General features: G+C 54.0%; 7 protein-coding genes across 7 annotated transcripts; 3 read left to right on the top strand and 4 right to left on the bottom strand.

Annotated features, from left to right (window-relative positions):
- Nucleotides 1–4: 4 nt before the first annotated feature.
- Nucleotides 5–3,569, bottom strand: LIG4 (DNA ligase (ATP); the record flags this gene model as incomplete). The annotated part of the gene is made up of 2 exons (XM_062893491.1): nucleotides 3,165–3,569; nucleotides 5–3,083 (listed from the first exon to the last, which is right to left on the bottom strand). Exons 1-2 carry the CDS (start codon nucleotides 3,275–3,277, stop codon nucleotides 5–7), a joined length of 3,192 nt encoding a protein of 1,063 aa, XP_062739305.1. The 5' UTR covers nucleotides 3,278–3,569.
- A 159-nt stretch (nucleotides 3,570–3,728) lies between these two features.
- Nucleotides 3,729–7,910, bottom strand: QC762_706460 (uncharacterized protein). The gene is made up of 4 exons (XM_062893490.1): nucleotides 6,825–7,910; nucleotides 6,440–6,767; nucleotides 5,878–6,386; nucleotides 3,729–5,824 (listed from the first exon to the last, which is right to left on the bottom strand). The coding sequence occupies exons 1-4, from the start codon at nucleotides 6,948–6,950 to the stop codon at nucleotides 4,052–4,054; spliced, it is 2,736 nt and encodes a 911-aa protein (XP_062739304.1). The 5' UTR covers nucleotides 6,951–7,910; the 3' UTR covers nucleotides 3,729–4,051.
- Nucleotides 7,911–8,683: 773 nt separating this feature from the next.
- Nucleotides 8,684–11,286, top strand: DOT1 (Nucleosomal histone H3-Lys79 methylase). Its single transcript, XM_062893489.1, has 2 exons — nucleotides 8,684–9,901; nucleotides 10,017–11,286. The coding sequence occupies exons 1-2, from the start codon at nucleotides 9,291–9,293 to the stop codon at nucleotides 10,927–10,929; spliced, it is 1,524 nt and encodes a 507-aa protein (XP_062739303.1). The 5' UTR covers nucleotides 8,684–9,290; the 3' UTR covers nucleotides 10,930–11,286.
- A 7-nt stretch (nucleotides 11,287–11,293) lies between these two features.
- Nucleotides 11,294–12,077, bottom strand: ATG16 (autophagy protein 16, interacts with Atg12p-Atg5p; the record flags this gene model as incomplete). Its single annotated transcript, XM_062893488.1, has 3 exons — nucleotides 11,294–11,809; nucleotides 11,831–11,892; nucleotides 11,993–12,077. The coding sequence occupies 3 exons, from the start codon at nucleotides 12,075–12,077 to the stop codon at nucleotides 11,294–11,296; spliced, it is 663 nt and encodes a 220-aa protein (XP_062739302.1).
- Nucleotides 12,078–12,387: 310 nt separating this feature from the next.
- Nucleotides 12,388–15,178, top strand: vps16 (Vacuolar protein sorting-associated protein 16; the record flags this gene model as incomplete). Its single annotated transcript, XM_062893487.1, has 4 exons — nucleotides 12,388–12,633; nucleotides 12,695–13,465; nucleotides 13,514–14,771; nucleotides 14,836–15,178. Exons 1-4 carry the CDS (start codon nucleotides 12,489–12,491, stop codon nucleotides 15,176–15,178), a joined length of 2,517 nt encoding a protein of 838 aa, XP_062739301.1. The 5' UTR covers nucleotides 12,388–12,488.
- A 957-nt stretch (nucleotides 15,179–16,135) lies between these two features.
- Nucleotides 16,136–18,797, bottom strand: QC762_706420 (uncharacterized protein; the record flags this gene model as incomplete). Its single annotated transcript, XM_062893486.1, has 4 exons — nucleotides 17,278–18,797; nucleotides 17,087–17,192; nucleotides 16,368–17,022; nucleotides 16,136–16,269 (listed from the first exon to the last, which is right to left on the bottom strand). Exons 1-4 carry the CDS (start codon nucleotides 18,339–18,341, stop codon nucleotides 16,136–16,138), a joined length of 1,959 nt encoding a protein of 652 aa, XP_062739300.1. The 5' UTR covers nucleotides 18,342–18,797.
- Nucleotides 18,080–21,088, top strand: MAS2 (Mitochondrial-processing peptidase subunit alpha). The gene is made up of 2 exons (XM_062893485.1): nucleotides 18,080–19,294; nucleotides 19,365–21,088. The coding sequence occupies exons 1-2, from the start codon at nucleotides 19,127–19,129 to the stop codon at nucleotides 20,955–20,957; spliced, it is 1,761 nt and encodes a 586-aa protein (XP_062739299.1). The 5' UTR covers nucleotides 18,080–19,126; the 3' UTR covers nucleotides 20,958–21,088.
- The last annotated feature ends 313 nt before the right edge of the window (nucleotides 21,089–21,401 follow it).

Here is a 21,401-nt window from a genome sequence, read left to right as displayed (position 1 = left end):
CATCTCAAGGGGCATATCCCTCTTCATCAACCAACGTCCCCTCCTTCACACAATCCTCTACCCACCTCCCCGTCACAATCCTCGGCACATGCCTCCTCGAACTAACCTCATACCTCACGCTCGCTGCCAACTCCTTCCTCTCTTTCTCCCCATCCCCGACCACCACCACATGCGTGATCTCCTTATCATCCAGACCCCCCACCACAGTCCCGTTCCCGAACTTGACCTCATTCTGCAGCTTCACCGCCTTCAACTCCGTACTCGAGGGCCCCCTCTTCTCCTCCTCCTCCTCCTCCTTCGTCGCAACAGGGAAGTAAACCCTACACCGTCTAAACAAGAAACTCTTCAACCCCTCCAAACCCCTCCCTCGCTCCTCCAGCTGATCCAAAAAGTGCTCAGCATCAAACTCCCCCGTCCTCTCATCATGAAACGCATCCTCCTCCTCTTTAACACCCCCTTTGGTGCGCATGTCGTCAATGATATCCCTCAGCTCATCAGGGGTAACATCCCTGACATACGAATCCCCATACTGATCCGTATTCTCCGCCGCCAACTTCACCATCTCCTCCGTGGCATGAAACAAGTGCCCCTCCTCAAACGGGAGGAGATAGCCCTCTCCATTATTCTGCGCAAGGCAGTCAAAGACCCATTTGGGCTTGACAATATCCGCGTCACCGGCCCGTTTCAACGACGCCACCCGGACGACGTTCTTCTCCGCGAGGAGGATCATGTTCCCGCCCTTGTCGACTTGCTGATGAATCCTCCCTCCATGCTCCTTGATCAACTTTTCCAGATCAGGCTTGGACATCTTGCGGGGTTTGACTGCCTCGGACAATACACAAAAGTCCAGTCCCTGGAACAGTTGGTTGTCAGACTTCCTTCTAGCCTGAGGGGGGGGAAACGCAACCTGGCTCATCGGTTCGGCCTTGATATTATCCCCCCCCTCGGCGAACTCAACCGGCGCAGCATTCGGATCCGTCCCCGCGATGACCAACTCCTTCTTCAACCTCTTTGCTGGCTTGCGCTTTCTGCTCTCCATCTCCATCGCCTTTCGCTCCTTCTCTTCTTCCTTGACTTTGTCTTTGAGAAGAACAAAATCGCTCGCGTCCATGCCCTCGTCCCACGATTTGTCCAGTCTCAGCTTACGGAACCGAGGGAAGCGTAGAGTCCAGCCCATGGCGAACTGGTCGGAGGGGGCGATGGAGGCTGCCTTGATGGAGATGACAACCGACTCACTAGGTCGGATCCATACATCTGGTTTTTCGTATTGCATTTTCCCTCCCGCGAGCTCGATGTAGTCCGTGGGCGGGTTGCTCGCTTGCCAGTCTTGCCATTTGCCCTCGGTGTGGTGTCTGATCTCGGCGTAGTCTTCTGCTTTGAGGCCACCGCCTACTTTGCAAAAGCTCAAACACTTCTCTCTGGTGAGGGCAGCGCCGGACCTGACGTGGTTCTCGCTGACGCGAACGCCGCAGAGGAAGCTGGAGAGGATGCCTCCGCGACGGCCGGAGCCGAAGTAGCCGCCGATGATGACGCAGTCGAGGGACTCGCCATACTCGGACATGTACTCGGGTTTGACCTTGATCCAGTCGTTGTTGCGGCTGTTGAGCTGGTAGCGAGAGCGCGGGTTCTTGAGGATGAGACCTTCCGAGGCTTCGGCGACGACTCTGCGGAGGAAGGGCTCGATGGCGTCTGGTGTTGTGGCTGATTCGTAGGGGTGAATCTCGAGACGGCGATGCTCGCCCCTGACGGCTGCCTCTAGGGCAGCGTGGCGGTCCCGGAGGGTGTAGTCCGCCAGAGCCTTCTTGTTCAGAAGAAGAATATCAAAGACCCGATACAGAGGTCGAGGCCCGTTCTGAAACGGATTCTTCTGCTGATCCAGCGCCGCCGTCTTGAGCGTGCCAAACGGCACAATCTTGTCGATATCCGGATCCCACGTAATCATCTCTCCATCCAAAACCAACTCCCTCACCCCGTCATGAAACGCATTCTTCAAATGCCTCGTCAACGCCGAGTTATCATCCTCCAACCCCTCCCCATACAAATACGTGTAATCCTTTGCCTTCCTGGACCAAAACGCAAACCTAAACCCCCCGGGCACCGTCTCATCCTCCTTCATATGCATCTGCATCCTCTCCCCATCCAGCTTCTCCTCAATCCAAAACTCCTTCTCCTCCTCGGTAACCCCCAGATTCTGCACCAGCTTCCCAAACCCCGTCGTCATCTGAAACTGCGCCAGTTGCGGCTGAAAACACTGCATCAAGCTCACCCCGGTTTCCTTCTGCTCCAACCTCGTCTCCGGATCCCACAACTCCCAGCAAACCCTCCTCAAACTACTCGAAACGCTAAACAACGCCTCCGCATCCGGATGCCACAGCCCCAAAAACGTCCTCTCCGTCGCGCCCACCCTCATATCCTTCAGTATAATCCTCACCAGCCACATCACCTCCTCCGCACAGCAATTCCTGTAAATCTCCTCAAAAATCGGCAGCTGCTCCCCCTCCCCACTAGCCCCAGCCAACCGATCCAACAAAACATTAACCTCCCCAATCGTCCACCCCCCCGGCGTCCCCCTCATAGCCCTCTTCCCAACAACCTCCAGCACCCGTCCCGCAAAATCCCCCGCCGTTCCTGTCTGCCCCTTCCCCCCAAACTTCTGATTCCCCCCCCCACCACCCCCAGGAAGCTTCCAATGAAGCAAAGAATATCCATCCTCGCTATCCCTCCCAATCTTCATCACCCTCACCAGCATCTTCCCAATCCCGCTCTCCTTCAACCCGTACACCCCCCTGTCCCGATCCTTGTCAGGCAGGATCAACCTCATGGCAGGGTAGAAGTCATCACCCACCTCCTTCCTCCACCGGCTCATGAACCGCTCGATGATGTGCCTTCTCTGTTCGTGGTAGTTCACCCCGCCCGTCTTCTTCTTCGCCTTTCCAAATCTTGTTTTCCCCGGGACAGCAGCAGCTGCTGCACCAGCAGTAGCAGACGACCCGGGCTTGCAGTCCATAAGCGGGTTAAACAACGACTTGTACAGCTCCGCAAACGGCAGCGTCTTGTGCGCGTTTTTCGGGCGGTGGGGGAAACTTCTCAACACTTAGCAAAAAAAAAAAAAAAAAAAAAAAAAAAAAACATGGTTGATGTGTTAGAAGGGGGAACGAACGTACTGCTGATCAACTTCCTCCATGCTCATCCCACCCCTCCCATACTGCGCCTCGTCCTCCTCGACAGCCTCCGCGTCGGGACCCTGCCGGTGATCTCGTCTTCTCTGCGACGCCATCTCTTGCAAACTTTTCTTCCAGTGTTTCTCTTGTCGATGAAGATAAAATAAAGTGTCGATGGGCAAGATTGACCAGAAAGAGAAAAAGAGCGGTCGGTGTTAGTTGGCTGGCGCGAGCTTCACCTCCCTCCCTTGAGCCACTCCAAGTTCGGAATTGAAAGTCGTGCGAACTTCTTTGGACGTTCAAAAACAACTCCAGATCGGAATTTCAAAGCTCTCATCATCCACTGATGTTTGATGAAAGAATCGCGGATTCAACCTCACCGGCCCCCTCCTGATCATGTATACACCTTTGTTATGAGACCCGGTCGTTGCCTGGGGTCCTCCCCGAGCTAGCAACAGGCAGCAGTGCACCTATAACCCTAACCCCAAGTATCATCGACGGCATAGCTCTCAGACGTCATCATTTCCAACAGATCAGAACTTCACAACACACATCATCTCAAACGACATCAAGTAAAAAAGAACTCATCGTGGTATTCATCACGCGTCAAAAGAAAAAGAGCTACCACATAGGGGATACACTACTTAAGACACATACAACCTAACCTTTCCAGCCCTCCTCATTTCCTTGGGCCAGCCCTTCGTTATTAACGCAGTCTGTCTCCTCCACAACTAAACCAATCCTCCCCATCGCAACTGCTCATTATTACTGTAACTGGGTATAAAAAAAACTTGACTCCCTTTTCCGAAAAACCTGTTGCACTCTGGTATCATAATCCCAAAAGCCCACTCACTTTTTCTTTCCACAACAAAAACAATCACATCACCTCCTTAAACGGCATAACCAGCGGGTGCAGTCGTGGTAGCGGCTGGTGGAAGCTGGGTCTTGTCCTTGAGGGCGCCACCATTGAGAGCGCTGCCATTAAGAGCACCACCATGGGCATAGGCGCCGCCGTTGGAGTAGGCACCGCCGTTGGAGTAGGCGCCACCATTGCCAACATGAGCACTGCCGTTACCACCATAGGCACCGCCGTTACCTGTATAGGCACCGCCGTTGCCAGCATAAGCACCGTCATTACCGGCATAAGCACCGCCATGGGCAGCAGCAGTGTCAGCCGAGGTGGTGTGCGGCTTGCGAGTGACGGTAGGGGCGGGAGGGATGTCACGGCTCTTGGAGGCGCTGCCAATCGAAAAGACAGGGCTCTCCCACTTGTCACCCTTGCGGGCAAGCTCCTTGTACTCGGTGGCCTTGGAGCTGATGCCGCCAGGAAGGTGGATGTTGGGGAACATGCTGTCCTCCTTGGTGATGGCGTAGTTGACCTTCTTGTCAGCCGCAACGGCTTCGGCCTTCTGCTTGCCCTGCAGAATCTGCTTCTGGGCCGCAGTGACGTAGCGGTTGTAAATGTTGGGAACATTCTCGGGATCCTCACGGGCTTGATCCATGGCACGGTCGGCCTCCTGCTTGATCTGGAAGAGAATTCTATCCAGCTTGACCGCCTGGTCCTTGATGGCCTTCTCCAAAGCCTTCTGCAGACCAGGGCGGAGGACCTTGAGCATGATGGGCTTGAAGAGGCCGAACAGAAGCTTGTGGTTAGACTTGGACAGCTTGATGTGCAGGTTCTTGACATCAACATCCACCTTGTCAATCTTGAAAAAGTTCTGCGAATCCCGCTCGTCGGGGGTAGCCATCTTCATACGAAAGCTGAACCCATCGCCGGCGAGCAGGATGTTAGCCACACCCGTGTCGGTGAGGGAGGGGAAGCCCTGCTTGCGCTTGATGTAGTAGCTGACATCGCGCAAATCCATCTGGACTCCGGCAACTTTGATATCGATCGAGTGCTTGCTCTTGTTGCTCAAATTCTTGCGCCCAAATCGCATGTAGTTCTCACTAGCAATCTCGAGAATGTTGGGCATGAAGTTGTCGCTCTCAAGAACAAGGTTCTCAATGACCGCATCAATCTGATGGTCAGAGTACTCTATGCGTGGCACAGGGATATATGCGATCTTCTCAAACATGGCTGGGAGGATGACATCGGTAAGATCCTTGACCAGATGGGGCTTAAAGGTGGGCTTGCCATTCTCATCATTGCCGAGCTCGGTGAAGAGCTTGGTCAACGAGTTGGCGAAAGCCTTGTTCTGGGGGTCCTGATCAAACTGGTCACCCAAGAACTTGATCTCATCGACAATGCGATCGGTGTGGACGCGGTACTTGGTGCGGAGAAGGTAGTTGCCCTGGTCGTAGAGGGCGTTCCACTGAACGTTGGAATCGTCGTCGAGGATGTAGCCTTGCTCCTGGAGGCAGCGGCGGATGTAGACGTTCAAGGACCTGAACCAGCCCTTGAGCTCAGGATCCCGGTCGGCGTCCTCATAGATGGCATTGATCGAGGCCCAAAGGTCGTCAGTGGAAGTGCCGTTGGCAAAGCGCTCGATCAAAGTCTTGAGGTCGCCCTCGGCCTGGGCCAAACCAGTGCGGGTCTCCTTGACAGTACCAGTGCCGCCCTTGGCCAACCGGTTGGCATGATCACCGTACATTTCAGCAAGGTTCAACAAGGTGGTGATGGCGGCGTGATAATCGGGATGCTGCTGGCACTCCAGAACCATTTTCTGCAAACAATGTTAGAACGGAAGAGACAAAAATGGTGTTCAACAGGACTTACCTTGAGACGCCAGATAGTCTGCTCGCGGCGCTCCTGGGGCATCTTCTTGGAGAAGTAATCCTTAGTACGGGCACGATACTCGTCCTTCTTCGCCTTGGCCTTGTCCTTGGCCTCCTGGTCAAGGTTGGCATCGAGCTGGCGCTTTGCGGCATTAGTGGCGGCCTGGGCACCACCGACAGCATTGATGCCGGTTGATCCGCCATGAGCCTGCTCGCGAGCCGCAGTGCCAGCCAAATCTCTGGGGTCAGAGGATCCAGTGGGATGGGCAGTGGAGGTGCCCTCGGCAGCAACAGCCTTCGCATCCTCCTTGGGATTACCCTTGTAGTAGCTGCCCAACTTGTTCTTCATCTCCTCCTTGCCTTGCTTGAAATCGGGGGCCTCGTGCCAGGTGTTGTCCGCAGCCGGAGTGTCAATCTGGTTAAGATCCTCATGTGAAGGCTTAACGCGGGCAGCCGCATTGGTGGCGGCGTCACCAGCCATATCGCGGAGAAGTATAGTAGCGTCCTTGACTGGGCATGAGTTAGCATGGTGACTGGTCCCTTCCAGAAGAAAGACAACTTACGAAGTTTGCGGAACTGGCCATTGGTGATGATCAGGGTTCCGAGGGTGCGGAAACCCTCAAGAGCCTGGTTACCATGTTGCTGCGCCGTGTCCTTGTCAACGGGAGCACCAGGAACATTGACGGTTTTGGGGTCGAATTGCTGTGTTTGCCAGATGAAATCTTGAAGCAGGTTGCCCTCGTTCTTGGACAGAAGGAGGTTCTTTGCTTGCTTCACCACTTCTCTGAAATCAGCAACGAGCGCCTTTCCATCGCCAGACAACTTGGATGAGGGGTTCGAGAGCGCCTTAGACTCGAGGAAGCTGCTCAGGGCGACATCGATTTGGTCGTTCTGGAGGCATTGTTAGAGACAGGCAAACGAGAGATTCTTGCTGAGAAGCAAACATACCGATGGCACCTTGCCATTCTGGAAGGCACTGGCAATACCGTAGAACTGAAGCTTGCGGTTGACATCGGCCTCCTTCTCCTTAGTGTTGGTTGGTCTGTTGACCTTCGCTGCGCCGTTGGTAGCCATGACGGTTGGATCTGGGAGCTGGCTGATAGGAAACAGGGTATCACTAGTAGAGTCCTGGGGGTATCTCAAAAAAAAAAAAAAACGACAACTAAACTGTGGGCGGGGTATCGGGGTATCGAATGCTGCGAGTCGTGTGTCTCGAGGTAAAGTGGAATATGCAGACAAGGTCTGGGAAGTAACGAGGTTTTAGAGGATGACCGGTGTATGATCACGGGTGGCGGTGGGAGGCCGTTTAATACCAGTAAGCAAGAAAAGAGAGGACAAGACCAGGAGGGACCAAGAAGTGACGTTGCAGCGTGGGGAGCACTTGTGAAATGATTGAATGCGTCATACCAAAAGGAAGGAGAGAGATACAGACGGCTTCCTTGATCCTGCTTGAGTCGTCGAGCCACAGCCAGTCACCCAGTTTGACTGGTCCTTTCCCTCAATGGGGCATAGAGCAAATAGCCAGTAGCTGCAACCCTTACACGACACAGCACCACGAACATGCAGCTCACAGAGGAGAGAGTGAGAGACACTGCCATGAAGCTGGCAGATCACCGGCAGGGGTTCTGGCCCAGCATGGATTCGAGCTCTTCCCGCGATTCAATGCATGCGTCACAGCTCCAGCTGCGGGCCATGGCTGTTGTCATCCCAAACAAAGCTCTCCAGATCCCACCGCCCTGATTCGATGGCCCTGAACCACCTGGCCGATTCCTGAACCCATCTTGGCGGCCGGTTCCCATAAACGAATCGGCTTCCCGCGTGCCGACCGCCGTGTGAGGTGTGGAACATGTCTGCCATCTACCCATTGTGACTGCTCTAGATCTGCAATGCGACTGTTAAGCTTGTGAATATTCCTCGGTGGAGATGGCGAGCATTCAGGGATTTTGATGACAGCTCTCCTCCTCCACACACACGTGTGTAAAACCAGCTCCAGAATCCACTGCGGACAAACACCCCGGAAATGGGGAGATTGACGTAACGGTTGGGCTTTGAAGCACAAAGCAACAGTCTCGCGACGTTGTGGCTGCAAACGAAGGACGTTGCGATCCATGACGTCATAGATGTGAGCCTTGGCATTGCACCAATCTCTTGACAGCGTTGACAGCCACTACCATCGCCTTTTGCTGTTGTACAAGATCCCAGTTTCTGCTGGCCACGAATTTCCACCTTCAAGCTAATTTGCCTGAGCTTCAAGAGCTAGAGGCGTGGGCAGCCGCTTGTTCTCGTCGCCTGACAAGACGATCAGACGATTTCTCCCCTCACCCCCTGCTCCGAGCATGCACTTCAAGCTTCCCAATCACGAGCGAATGTCCTTTGTTGGATTCCCTCAATTTCGATCGGATAAATGTTCACAGACCAGTAGATCAGTGATCCCAACCAGCTGGATACAGTAGAACGGACCAGAACAATCTTTTTTACACGTGAGCATGTGATTCGTGTCACGTCTATTCAGCTTCAATTGCTTCGAGGGCCGTTGAGATGCTCTATCTCACTCTTCAGAGTACCAAGGGGCCTCCAGTGTGGTGGTCTGAGAAGCAGACAGATGGTCATCTCCATGAGAGTCCGTCGTAAGCTCCGTGGTGATACACAGGGTCCTCACACTGAGACCATAGCAGGCTCGTGTGGCTCGTGTGTGAGACTTTGTACAATCAGCATGCCTCAAAACTGAAGTGCTGTACTCTGAGATCTCTGAGATAATACAAGGAGGCCAACCGTCCACTTACACAGGAATCTGAGAGGTTGTATCCGTATCGGTGCTCCTTATCGGACGATATCGTCTTATCTCGTTATCGCCTGCCCCACTCGCACCTGTCCCGCCAAGTCGAGTCACATGACTTCGAGAAATGGCACCACAGTGCAGGGTCGCTAGCACGGCCTTTCTGCGAGCCGGCAGCTGCCAAAGCCGCCTTGCCTTGACGCTCAGCGGGGAGAAAATGAGCGCTGCCGCCTCACCGAGCTGAAATCCTCCCACACCTGTGTCTCACCACCACCGCAACCCACGTCCAGCAACGACCCCTCTCCTGACTATACGGTACCACAAGACGACTATACCCTTGGCGGACACTCTTCATATAGCCCAACTATCTAAGACGTCTTCACAGCGGTCTTTCATACTTGCGACAGCGATATTCCCGTCGCGCCAGCGCCACGCGTCGTCGCTCCCGTTCCATTCTCAGATCCCATTCCATACAGCTTCACCTGCGAACCCCTCCAACCACCACTCTACGCCCAACCCTCCTCCCCCTATTCTTGGTCAAAACCGCCCTCATATACCCCCTGCTTCTCCACTTTACCAACAAACCCCCCCCCCCTCCCCCCGCCCCCGAAGCCTCACCAGCGTGTCCCACCTCGAAGATGAGTATCTTCAACCAAAAATCAAAATTCAAAGTAAAAACCGAAGTCCGCGCCGTAAAGAAGACCCTCCCCGAAAAACCCAAGCCAAAACCTACTTCCGCCCCCCCCTCCACCTCCCGAATCCCCTCCTCCTCGGTGCGCGCATCCCCCTCCACAACCTCAACACCTCGCGCATCCCCCCTCCCGCCCTCCGCCCGCAAGTCCCAAAATGGCTCCTCCCGCTACCTCGACCCATCATCCGCCCTGAAAGCCCCTTCCTCCTCTACATCCAGCAACAGCCGAAAGCGACCTCGAGCCAGCCACTCCCCCGCCTCCCCGTCCTTCGACTCAGACTCCGATTCTGACTCCGCCTCCGACGACGACTGGCAAGACCAGCTCGACCCACGAAAGCGCCTCAAGCGTCTCGAACAGCTGCGACGACATGACCCCAACCGCCGGGTCCGCCACCCAAAGATGTGGAAGGGCGACAGGGAGTCCGAAGGCGAGTTGCTGCCAGTAATTCACGCCGTCGAAGTCGCCAGCCTCAGCGAAAAGTGCCAACCGGTTATGGGACTGTCAAGAGATGAGGTAGGCGTCCGGTTGCGCTACCCGGGCTCGAACCACAGGGAGAAGTACGCTTGTTCTATATTAATATCTACCTTCTACAACTGCCATCTTTTGTTCTCGACAAAGGTGCAAGTCAATATGCGCGCATTGAAAAAAGCTAACAGTCCACCTCTTCCACAGATACGAACTGGTAAAAGGTAAAGACAAGATCGAAGGCGCTCAAGACATCCTGACCGTTGTCCGCCACGTCGCATCCATCTACCTCTCCGAAGAGGAAGCCCGCCCGTTTCTAGACCAAAACTCCGGCATCTACCGCCGGTTAGAACGCTGCAAAAATCTAAACGACGGCAAGGGTTTCAAAGAAGCGCTCAAAGAATATAGCGAAAGTCTGTTCGCCCTCCAGCGCAAAGGTGTGATCGCCAAGAACCTAGAAAACATGCGAGGAGTCCCGCAGGAACTCGTCGCCTTCATCCTAGACCAGGTATACGACCGCACCGTAGCCCCCAAAGTCGAGCTCCTCGCCAAGTACGAAAACGGCACCGACAACGTCTACGGCGAGCTCCTCCACCCCTTCATCTCGGACATTTTCGAGCGCACCCAACTGACGTCGGACATGGTTTTTGTCGATCTGGGATCCGGCGTTGGCAACGTCGTGCTCCAAGCAGCCCTCGAAATAGGCTGCGAAAGTTGGGGGTGCGAAATGATGGAAAACGCCTGCAACCTCGCCGACGCGCAGAAAAAGGAATTCGCCGCCCGCTGCCGGCTGTGGGGGGTAGCGCCCGGAAAGGTCTACCTCGAGAGGGGCGATTTCCGTAAGAACGAACCGATCCTCGAGTCCCTTAAGCGGGCCGACGTGGTGCTGGTGAACAATCAGGCCTTCACCTCGCAGCTCAACGACAACCTCGTCAACATGTTTCTCGACCTCAAGATTGGATGCAAGATTGTGTCGCTTAAGACGTTTGTGCACGACAACAAGCTGGCTGAGAACGATGTCGCTTCGTCGATCTTGGATGTGGAGCATTTGACGTACCCGGAGGAGTACGTCAGCTGGACGGGGGCGGCGGGGACGTATTGTATTTCGACGAGGAAGTAATTTTCCTGTCTCTTTTTTCTTTTGTTTCTGTTAGGACAAGGAGCGTTTTTGTTTTTTGAAAACGTTGAGCGTTCCTAAAAAGCGCGGTGCTAGGATGGAAATGGAGGACGGTTATATGGTCTGTTTGTTGGGTTTAGGTTGAAAGCGTTGAATACTTCGCACGAGTATGGCTTGTCAGGATTGTTTTCATGTATAAAAAGGGAGGAGGAGAAAGAGAGGAAGCGGAAAAGAAGAGAAGGAATAGCGCGAGCGACTGAAACCGCATGTATAGCATACGTACCTTTTCTGTTCAGATATCCCCATACATTCACAAGTATACCAGTGAATATGGCTGATGCCAACATTGCTTTGCCACCGCGCAAAATCACCTCTTCTGTTTTGTGGATGAAGAAGGTTTGTCATGCTCCAGATTCATCGCCTCGGTCTCCTGCTCCACGCGCGCCATATACCGGCTCAGGAGGTGGTTGTACTCAGCCTCTCTCTTTGCGCGCTGCTTTTCCACCTGGTCGAGCTGCATGTTTAGCACGGCGAGCTCATCTTGGACGTCGGCGACGAGCTTGTTTTTCGCGCGGAGTTCTTCTTCTCGGTCACGGAGTTTGCGGGATAGTGTCCGGGCTTGGGCGGTCAGGTCTGCGAGGGCTTTGGAATCGGAGGTGGTTTTTGCGCGGAGGCGGGCGAGCTCATCGTCGGATTTTGCGAGGCGGGATTGGAATTGGGATTTGGAGCGGAGGGCTTCGGTTAGGTCGAGGCGGAGGCGGGTAATGGTTGCGTTGGTATCGTCGGAAGAGGCGGAGGAGGTTGGAGGGGGGGTGGTGGTGGTGGTTTTGCGGGAGGAGGAAAGAGGGGGTTGTTGTTGTTGTTGTTGTTGTTGTTGTTGTTGTTGTTGTTGTTGGAGTTGGAGTTGAGATTGGAGGAGGGCTTTTTCGGCTTCGAGGTTGGAGAGGCGGTCGCAGAGTTGGGAGTCTGAGATAGAAGGAGGGAGGTTAGTTGGGAGGGGAGGGGAGAGGAGGTGGTGATAGCGGGGTTGGTGGTGTTGTCGGTCTTGTGGGTGGATAAAACTGACATGCTGCGATTAGCTCCCGGTTGACGGGATGTTGCTTCTCGGCATCCTTGATTCCGGTGATGTATTCTGTTCGCCAGTTTTGCATGGTTGGGGGATGGGATGATAGATGGAAGGAAGTATTACCCGACAAAGACAAGAATGAAGAGAAACAAGTTTAAAGCAACGGAAAGCAAGATGCCCGAGAGTTTAAAGTCGGGCAACAATGTAGTGAGAGTTAAACGACGTGAGCTGGTGAGCTTTACAGCTGGAACCCCGCCATTGTGACAGGGGATTTGTCAAGCTTGGGGGTTGGGGTTGCCTCATTTGTCCAAACGGCAGGAGGCGCACAGTGTGGATTTTGGGTTCAGCCGGGCCAGCTCACAGTTAGAGCCTGGGCGGGCGGGCTGGCGGCGTCACGGCCGGTGAGCTCCCCTAGCTTCAGTGAGCTGCTGGGATATCCGCACTATCCATCACCAAACAACATCCACAGAGACCAAATATGGGGAGATGATAAAAGATGGACGTCGCTCATCCAACTGCAGGCTGGGAACAGCTTGGCCCGTCTTTTTACCGCAAGGTTCAGCTGTATACCCAGGTTTTTGATCAGGATCTGGACCTTGACAACTACATCGTCGCTGGTGCACCTTATAGCGGTGCTATAGGTGAGTGTGGATGCAACCCGCGTTTCCCCGGTTTCCGTTCATTGATGTTGACACCCGACAGCTTTATATCGTGATGAAGGCAAACTGGTAGCTTACCAGCCCACAAGAACATCCAAACCAAGCATCGACATTTACAGCTGCGCTGGGGGTGAGCCCATACTCTCTATTCCATGGGACAGCGGCTCTATCAAGGGCCTTGGCTGGTCTGAGGATGAGAAGTTGCTGGTCGTCACCGCCGACGGTACTGTGAGATGTTACTTTGATTTACAGGGAGAGTTTACACAGTTCTCTCTGGGAAATGGTGCTGAGGATTCGGGTGTCAAGTCATGTCGATTCTATGCCCATGGGCTGGTTGCGCTGTTGAACAACAACTCTCTCGTCTCAGTCTCATCATATAGCGAGCCTCGGCCGAAGCTTCTTGCACCACCTCCCGAGGGAGAGGTTCACTCGTGGAGTCTTATACCGCCGTCATATACCAACTCTCGGTCTGTCGAAGTGCTGTTGAGCATTGGCCAAACTATCTATGTTTCCGATGCCGCAGCTTGTGAAGATCGAGGCCTGGATCAAGGGCCCTTCACTCATATCACTGTATCGTCAAACGGAAAGTTTGTCGCCTTATACACCAAGGCCGGCAGAGTATACGTTATCAACAGCACTTTTGAGGAGAACCTGAGCGAGCATGACTCCAAATCCAAGATCCCACCAAAATACGTCGAGTGGTGTGGTAAAGACGCTGTTGTCATCGCTTGGGAAGACGAGGTCCATCTCGTTGGTCCATATGGGTCATCGGCCAAGTTCTATTACGACAGTGGCCGTGTCCATCTGTTACCTGGTGAGTAGCCTTAAAGATCAGCCCTCATCGTATGCTAATGAATGACAGACTATGATGGTGTAAGGATCATTGCCAATGATAGATGTGATTTCCTTCAAAAAGTGCCAGAGGACACGGAAGAGGTGTTCAAACTGGGCTCAGACTCGCCGGCATCCATCCTCCTAGATGCCGTCGAGCAGCTCGAAATGCAGTCCCCAAAGGCCGACGACAACGTCCAGCTCATACGTCCTCACCTTGTCGAAGCAGTGGACAAATGCGTCAACGCTGCCGGTCAAGAATTCAGTGATCATTGGCAAAAGCAACTCCTCAAAGCCGCTTCCTTTGGCAAATCCGTTCTTGATATCTACAACAGCGACGACTTTGTCGACATGTGCGAGACCCTCCGCGTTCTCAATGCTGTACGCAACTACAAAATCGGCCTCCCCTTGTCCTACGAACAATATCAACGCCTCTCGCCCTCGGGACTCATCACCCGTCTCCTCAACCGCCATGAATACCTTCTCGCTCTCCGCATAGCATCCTACCTCCGCCTTCCCACCGACAAAATCTACGTCCACTGGGCGTCAGCCAAAGTCCGCCTCGGCTCTGAAGACGACGACACCGCCTGCCGCAAAATAGTCGAAAAGCTCTCCGGCAAACCGGGCATCTCGTTCGAAGCCATCGCCAGAGCCGCCTACGAAGAGGGAAGGGGTCGTCTAGCTACCGAACTGCTTAACCACGAGCCCCGAGCAGGTAGACAAGTCCCTCTACTTCTCTCCATGGAAGAAGACGAGCTCGCCCTAGACAAAGCAATCGAATCAGGCGACACAGACCTCATCTACTTTGTCCTCCACCAACTCCGCCGCAAACTCCCCCTCGCGTCGTTTTTCCGCGTGATCAACTCCCGCCCTACCGCCACCGCCCTGGTTGAAGCAGCTGCTCACGAGGGAGACGGTGACGGCCACGAGGACACAGCCATGCTGAAAGACCTCTACTATCAAGATGATCGTCGTATCGACGGCGCGGCGGTGTTTGTGAGGGAGGCGCTACGTCAACCGGAGAGCAGGACCGCGGGTGATAAGTTGGCCTTGGCGGCGAAGTTGCTGGCTGATAACCCCAAGGAGAACGTATTCGAGATCGGTGCGGTGAGGGAAGCGAATTTGCTGCTGAGAATGCAAGAGGGGTTCGACCGTGACCTGGGTGATAACTTTACGGGCTTGAGCGTAAACCAGACAATGTTTAAGCTCTACCGGTTGGGGTACAGTGGCAGGGCGAAGAAGATACAGGGGGAGTTCAAAGTGCCGGAGAGGGTGGCGTGGTGGGTTAGGTATGTGTTTCTCCCCTCTTTTTCCGCTGTTCATCTGCAGATACTAACACCAGGGTAACAATAGACTTCAGGCCCTGGTAGCAAAAAGAGACTGGAACGAGATTGAGGAGATTTCTAAACAGCGAAAGAGCCCGATTGGGTGGGAGCCGTTCTTCAACCAGTGCCTCCAGGCGGGCAACCCCAGGCTGGCGGCGGTTTTTGTGCCAAAGTGCACGGGGTTGGAGCAGGGAGCTACGATTACCATGTATGAGAAGTGCGGGATGAGGGTCAGGGCGGCGGAGGAGGCGGTCAAGTTGAAGGATGGGGACGCGTGGTTGAGGTTGCTGGAGGCGGCGGGACGGGGGACGAACGAGGGGAGGGAGATTGAGCGGGTTGGAGGGCAGGTTTTTGGTGGGAGGGGGAGGTAAAGGATAAGGGGTTAGATTTGAGTATTTGAATACCCCGTAGGAGGAAATGTTGTTTTCGTTGTGTCAAGACTTAGAAAGTGAAGGCTTTTTGTAGAAATTCCAAGAAGCTACTGCTCTATGAAAATAGGCCCCTCTTTGCAAGAACCCGCCTGGTCACCCTTCAGTCGTCCTCCTCTCGAGATACTTATGTTAGTTTTCGGGTTTTCTGTTAAGTTTCCTCGCCCATGTTTTTCCATCCCACAAACCACAACCCGTACTCCCCAAACCCCTGTTTCCTTTCTAGAAAAACAGACGCAGAAAGAATATCAATGCTAGGTACTCGATGCAAACCGCTCTGCTTTTTCGTTTCGTGCCTACCTAGTCAATCAACTCCCTTTAGCTGCCTTGCATCGAACACCCAGTACACACAGCAATGAAGCAGTAGAAAGGGGGGGAGAGGAGGGATATAACAACAAATATTCAACAGTTCTTCAGCGATGAATAATATATCCTAGAGCAAAAAACATCAACAACACAACCGCAATGAAAACAAAAAAGCAGCAAAACAAGAGGAGGGACTTGATGACTGCGAGTGTGTGTGAGTGTGAGAGAGAAAAAACCAAAACCAAAAGTCAATTATCCGTTTCCATTCCCATCCAAGAAAAAAGCAAAGATTTCCACCTTCCTCCCCCTCCCATTCCTTCTGCTGTGTGTGTTGTGTTGCAATGTTGCAATGTTTCCCCCCTCCCTTCCCACTCCAATCAGAAAAAAAAGATATTGATATGAAAACTCCGTTCTTAATGCCCAAATTGCAAAAACATAAAAAAAACATAAAAAAACATAAAAAGATAAAACAAAAAAAAACACTCGCAATGTTTCCCTCTCTGTCCTTCCTTCTCCCTCTCTTGTCCTCTTCACAGACAACAAGAAAAAAGAGAGATACACGCTTTATACTGAATCAACACCCCATTCCTGCTGTCATGCCTTCGTTTCCGTCAGCAAGTATATGTAGTAGCGGTGAGTAGTAGAGACACCAAACTCCAACGAACTCCCCCAAAACGCAACACCACTTAATCTCTTAATGACGGCAGAACCCGTGGTGAACTTGGTTGCTGCTGCTGACTCGCGATGTGCTCATTCAACCTAGAAAATTCATTAGTACTCTGCATCACACGCTCGAAGCTCGCAGTGTCAGTGGCAGGTAGCGCACCCTGAGCCGTTGCTCCTCCCCCGTCCGCCCTCTGCCTCAGCCCACTTCCGTCAAAGACCCATGGCCCGGCATCATTCCTCGGCGTGATCGGCCCCTCGTTGTTACCGGCGATTAACGGACCCGTAGGAGATGGTGTCCTGTGCCCAGACGCATGATGAATGGGCACGGGACTTGACTGGGCATGTTGAAATGGTGGGCGGCTTGCATTTGTGCTCGTTGTTGGCTCTCGTGTGTCGATGAGTGTGATTTCTGCAACGGGAGGTGCCTGTTGCTGTTGCTGCTGTGCTGGAACATCCACCATCACCACATCTGGTTCACTTTCGCTTTGTATTACTGGAACAGGGATTGGAAGAGGTGGTTGCTGCGGCGCAATCAGGGTAGCTTGTCGGGTGGCCCGGACAGACTCCCTAGACTTTCGTGGTTGGGCTTCGCTGGTAGCGGGGGCTAGTAAGGTCCCTTCAGGGTTGGACTTGGCCCCTTCGTCCGAATCCAGCTGCTCCCATTCTTCGGGGTCTTCTACTTCGGCCTCAAGGTCGGCGGCTGCGCGGCAGTTGGGACAGATAAAAATGGGGTAGGATGGGGAGTTGAGCAGGGCTCGGATGCATTTGAAATGCCATGTGTGGGAACATGGAGCGACGAATAAGGATTGGCATGGCTGCAACAGAGTTAGAACCTTGTTGGCTAACCAAGTGGAGTCCGCCCAGGGTACCAAGACTTACCGCGATGCTATTCAGACATATTGAGCAGTCCTGGGTGTAAGACTGAGCTGAAGAGTCTTGGGCCGAGCCAGCCGTCATGTTTCGAAGGCGTTTGTGTGAGGTTAGGCTAGCATCAGAGTGTCAGTACATGAAGCCAGTATTCGAGCGGGTGGCGCCCAGATTTCTGGGTGTACATGTACGAGGAGACTTACTTGAAGGCGTTAAGTTTATTCTGCCACCCGCGGTTTAGTTCAAGCCTCATTTTGACGCAGCGAAAGATCATTTCCTCCCCGCCCTTGAAGTCAATACCCAGCTGCACAATATCACCATCGTTCACCGCAAATGGCTTCGACTCGGTGCCGGGGGGACTGAGACGGATGTGGTTGAGAAAGGTGCCAGAACTACTCTTAACGTCCTTGATGTACCATTTGCCATCCTCGTACCAGAACTCGCAGTGCCGTCGACTCACAACCTTGCTCTTGAACCCTACGGGCGCCGCAGAAGGCATGTTGCTGGGGATATTGGGCTGGTTGTCTCTTTCCGAGTATCTGCCTACGCGGATTACTTCATTGCCAGTTGGGAGCGTACGCGAGATGGTGGGGAACTTGAGGGACGGGCGAGTAGCACGGGTGTCGTGAAAGGCGCTGAATCGGATCGAGGGGAGGATGTCGGCGCTCGAGCTTCCTGGGTCGGGCGACAAGACGGCATCCCCCACGGTGGCGGAACGAGCCCGGGTCATGATGGTGGTGTTGGCGGGAGGGGCAAGTCCTCCAACTCCTCCAGATCTTTCGGTGAGGGCAGAATTCAAAGGATCGCCGGGGAAAAGGCCGGAGGAGGTCGGCGATGCGGTGGAGGGTGGGAGGACGAGGGGTTGGGCTAGTGTCGGGGCGGGCTGCAAGAAGGGATTGGACCGACTTGTGTGCGAGGGGTGGCCGTGGGTGTGGTTGGTAGTAGCGTTGGTGATGTTATTATGATTAAAATGGCTGCTGGCTTCTGACGTGGGAGGGGGGATAGGCAGGCCGGGAGAGGGGAGTGCTGGAGAGTTCAAGGATGGATTGTGAGTCGGGGAGTTTGCCTGGTGGTGTTGTTGGTGGCTCTGGTTGGTGTGGGCGTGGGCATGGGCGTGGGCGCTGTGCTCGCGGGACAGGAGGTGGTTCTGGGTGTAATTACGAAAGTAACTCAGGCCTCTCAGGCGACTGGTCCTTGTGGGCGAGACTGGACCAGGTGATACCGGAGCCCCCGGGGATGTGGGCGAGGCTACAGGTTGTGTAAACATTGAGCAAAGTCAAAGAGCGCACCGAGGTTTACATGGAGGCAGAAAAACGAGGCGAGATGGAAGACGTTGTCAAAGGGGGTGAAATTTGCGGTGGGTATCGTAACAAGCACGTCGCGGTTTAGTGGTTGGGAGATTTGGGGTTTTGCTGAGGGGGGCGTTCAGAGCCTAGGCTTCCCCTAGGCGCGACTGATAGGGCAGAAAGGTCAGCAGCAGCCATGTATGGTTCAACCGCTTCGGTCGGCCAGGCCGCCACACCCGCAGGACCGATGGGAAACTCTTACAGTCTAGTAGTAGCTCAGTGTTCCAGAAATATCTGGGATAATTACCTTACTTCCAGGTTTTCTGATATCCCAGTGTTTATTTTTCCGTCCTTCCTGTCGTGTCCCCTCACGAAGTCGAACAGCCAAGATTCTGTCTGTCGTAGGAGTCGGTGTCGAGGTCAGCCGTTGCAGCTTTGTCTCTGCTCTGCGCGGCGCATGATTTGATCAACCCTGCTTTTTACATCACTTGGCTGGGCCATGCGCACTGTGTTGCTGGCTGTGTGTGTGTGCTTGGCCAGCTGCAGGCTGGTGATGGTGCAGGGTAGTCGCAGCCTTACGTAAGGCACACCCATAGTGCTGCTGCGAATTTCTTATCGATAAGCTCAAGAACATCATGGATGGATCTGCCTTGGTGGGTGCTTGTTGAGTTGCGCAACCCCCTCAGGAAGATCGCATTTGATATTTCAGCCTCGCGCAAGCCGGATTGTCACCTGGTCTGCTGCTGCCGGACCACTCGCCGCAGTCATGTTTAGATCCTGCCGGCCCACGAGGCTGTTGAACCAGACACATCTGCCATGGCACCCCGCGAGGCCGAGTTACTCGCCTGTCGGCCCAAGGCGCTATGCCACTGAACATGTCTTGAAATACGAAAGGGCACATCGGGAGGCAAAGGCTAATAAACGTGCAACAAGAGTGAGATGAGATGAAGAGCAATGACAGAGTCAGGCCAGCAATATATGGCTAACATATCCCTCGGTTGCAGGACCCAACAGAAACCGACAAGATCACCACGCTACCAAATGGAATTCGAGTCGCCTCTGAGGATTTGCCCGATGCCTTCTCGGGAGTGGGGGTCTACATCGATGCCGGGTCACGATACGAGAACGACTCCCTCCGGGGAGCCAGTCACATCATGGACAGGCTAGCCTTCAAGTCGACAAGATCACGATCAGCGGACGAGATGTTGGAGACAGTAGAGCAACTGGGCGGCAATATCCAATGCGCTTCTTCCAGAGAATCCATGATGTACCAAGCAGCAACCTTCAACTCTGCCATTCCTACCACCGTGGAACTGTTGGCCGACACGATCCGAAACCCCCGATTGACCGACGAGGAAATTGCTCAACAACTCGAGACGGCCGAGTACGAAGTGGGAGAGATTTGGTCCAAACCGGAGCTGATCTTGCCAGAGTTGGTTCATACAGCTGCTTTCAAGGACAACACATTAGGGAACCCCTTGCTCTGCCCTCAGGAGAGGCTGAGCGTTATCAACAAGGACGTTATCCAGGCCTACAGGGACGCCTTCTACCAACCAGACCGCATGGTAGTGGCCTTTGCCGGTGTTCCTCACGCCGAGGCCGTTGAGCTTGCACAGAAATACTTTGGTGATATGGAGCGTTCAAGACCGGTTGTATCAGAACCAACCACTCCCACCGACTCATCAAGCGAGGCCTCCTCAGCTGCCTCAACACCACCAACATCCCCAGAACCCGAACAACCCTCCGGCCTGTTTGGCAAGATTCTCAAGAACCTCGCCCCACAACAGTCATCTTCCCCATCCTCAATCCTTCGCCCAGTAGTCACCCCCATCACCGAAGCCGACCTCAACCGTCCAGCTACCTATACCGGCGGCTTCCTCACCCTCCCAACTCAGCCCCCACCAATCAACCCCAATCTCCCCACATTTTCCCATATCCACCTCTGCTTCGAAGGCCTTCCCATCTCCTCTCCAGATATTTTTGCCTTGGCCACTCTTCAAACCCTTCTTGGCGGCGGCGGCTCCTTCTCCGCCGGCGGCCCAGGAAAGGGCATGTACTCTCGTCTGTACACCAACGTCCTCAACCAACACGGCTGGGTAGAGTCCTGCATAGCCTTCAACCACTCCTACAAGGACTCTGGTCTCTTCGGCATCGCAGCCTCATGTTATCCAGGTCGCACCATCCCCATGCTCCACGTCATGTGCCGCGAGCTCCAGGCTCTCACCCACGACTCGGGGTACACGGGCCTTGGAGAGGTAGAGGTCAACCGGGCCAAGAACCAGCTCCGGTCGAGCTTGCTGATGAACCTGGAGAGCAGGATGGTTGAGCTGGAAGATTTGGGAAGACAGGTGCAGGTTCACGGGAGGAAGATCCCAGTGAGGGAGATGACGCGCCAGATCAACCGGTTGACGCCGAAGGACCTGAGGAGGGTGGCGAAGCAGGTGCTTGGTGGGTTGGTGAACAACCCGGGCGGGGGGTCAGGGGCGCCGACGGTGGTGTTGCAGGAGGCGAGTCAACATGGGAGTGGGAGGCAGGAGGTGATTGGGTGGGAGCAGATACAGGATATTATTGCTAGTTGGAAGTTGGGGAGGAATTAAATGGGTGGGCAAGTGAGGAGAGAGTGTGTAAGATAGGGTAGGGTAGATAGATGTATCTGTGAAATGAGAGAAATGTACAAACATTTAAAGTAGGTACCCTGTATTGACGGGTTTTGTGTTTGACAACAGGGAAAGACACCACCCACCCAGTTCATCATCCAAAGTCTCACCTTGCTTCCTTATTGTCGACGACAACAGGAAGGAGCAACACAACCACGGTATTTGTATTTCTTCCAGCAACTACCAACCAACAAGGACAGCAGCACACTCTGTGCCAAATGGCCAAGTGGTAAGCCTCTGGGAGTTTTCGGCGCCGGGCACCACAATCCAATAAAGTGTGGATGTGAGCGAGCTTTTTGTGTTTTGTCGACTCCAGAGTTCCGATGTTTGTTTAGTAGGAAAGAAAAGCATTGTATTACTCACAAGGGCTGTGTGTTTGTTTAC

The sequence above is a fragment of the Podospora pseudocomata genome, chromosome 7, assembly GCF_035222375.1.
Source record: "Podospora pseudocomata strain CBS 415.72m chromosome 7, whole genome shotgun sequence".
In the NCBI taxonomy this organism is placed as follows: domain Eukaryota; kingdom Fungi; phylum Ascomycota; class Sordariomycetes; order Sordariales; family Podosporaceae; genus Podospora; species Podospora pseudocomata.
The sequence above is the reverse complement of the archived record's forward strand: the minus strand, read 5'-3'. Positions and strand labels throughout refer to the sequence as shown.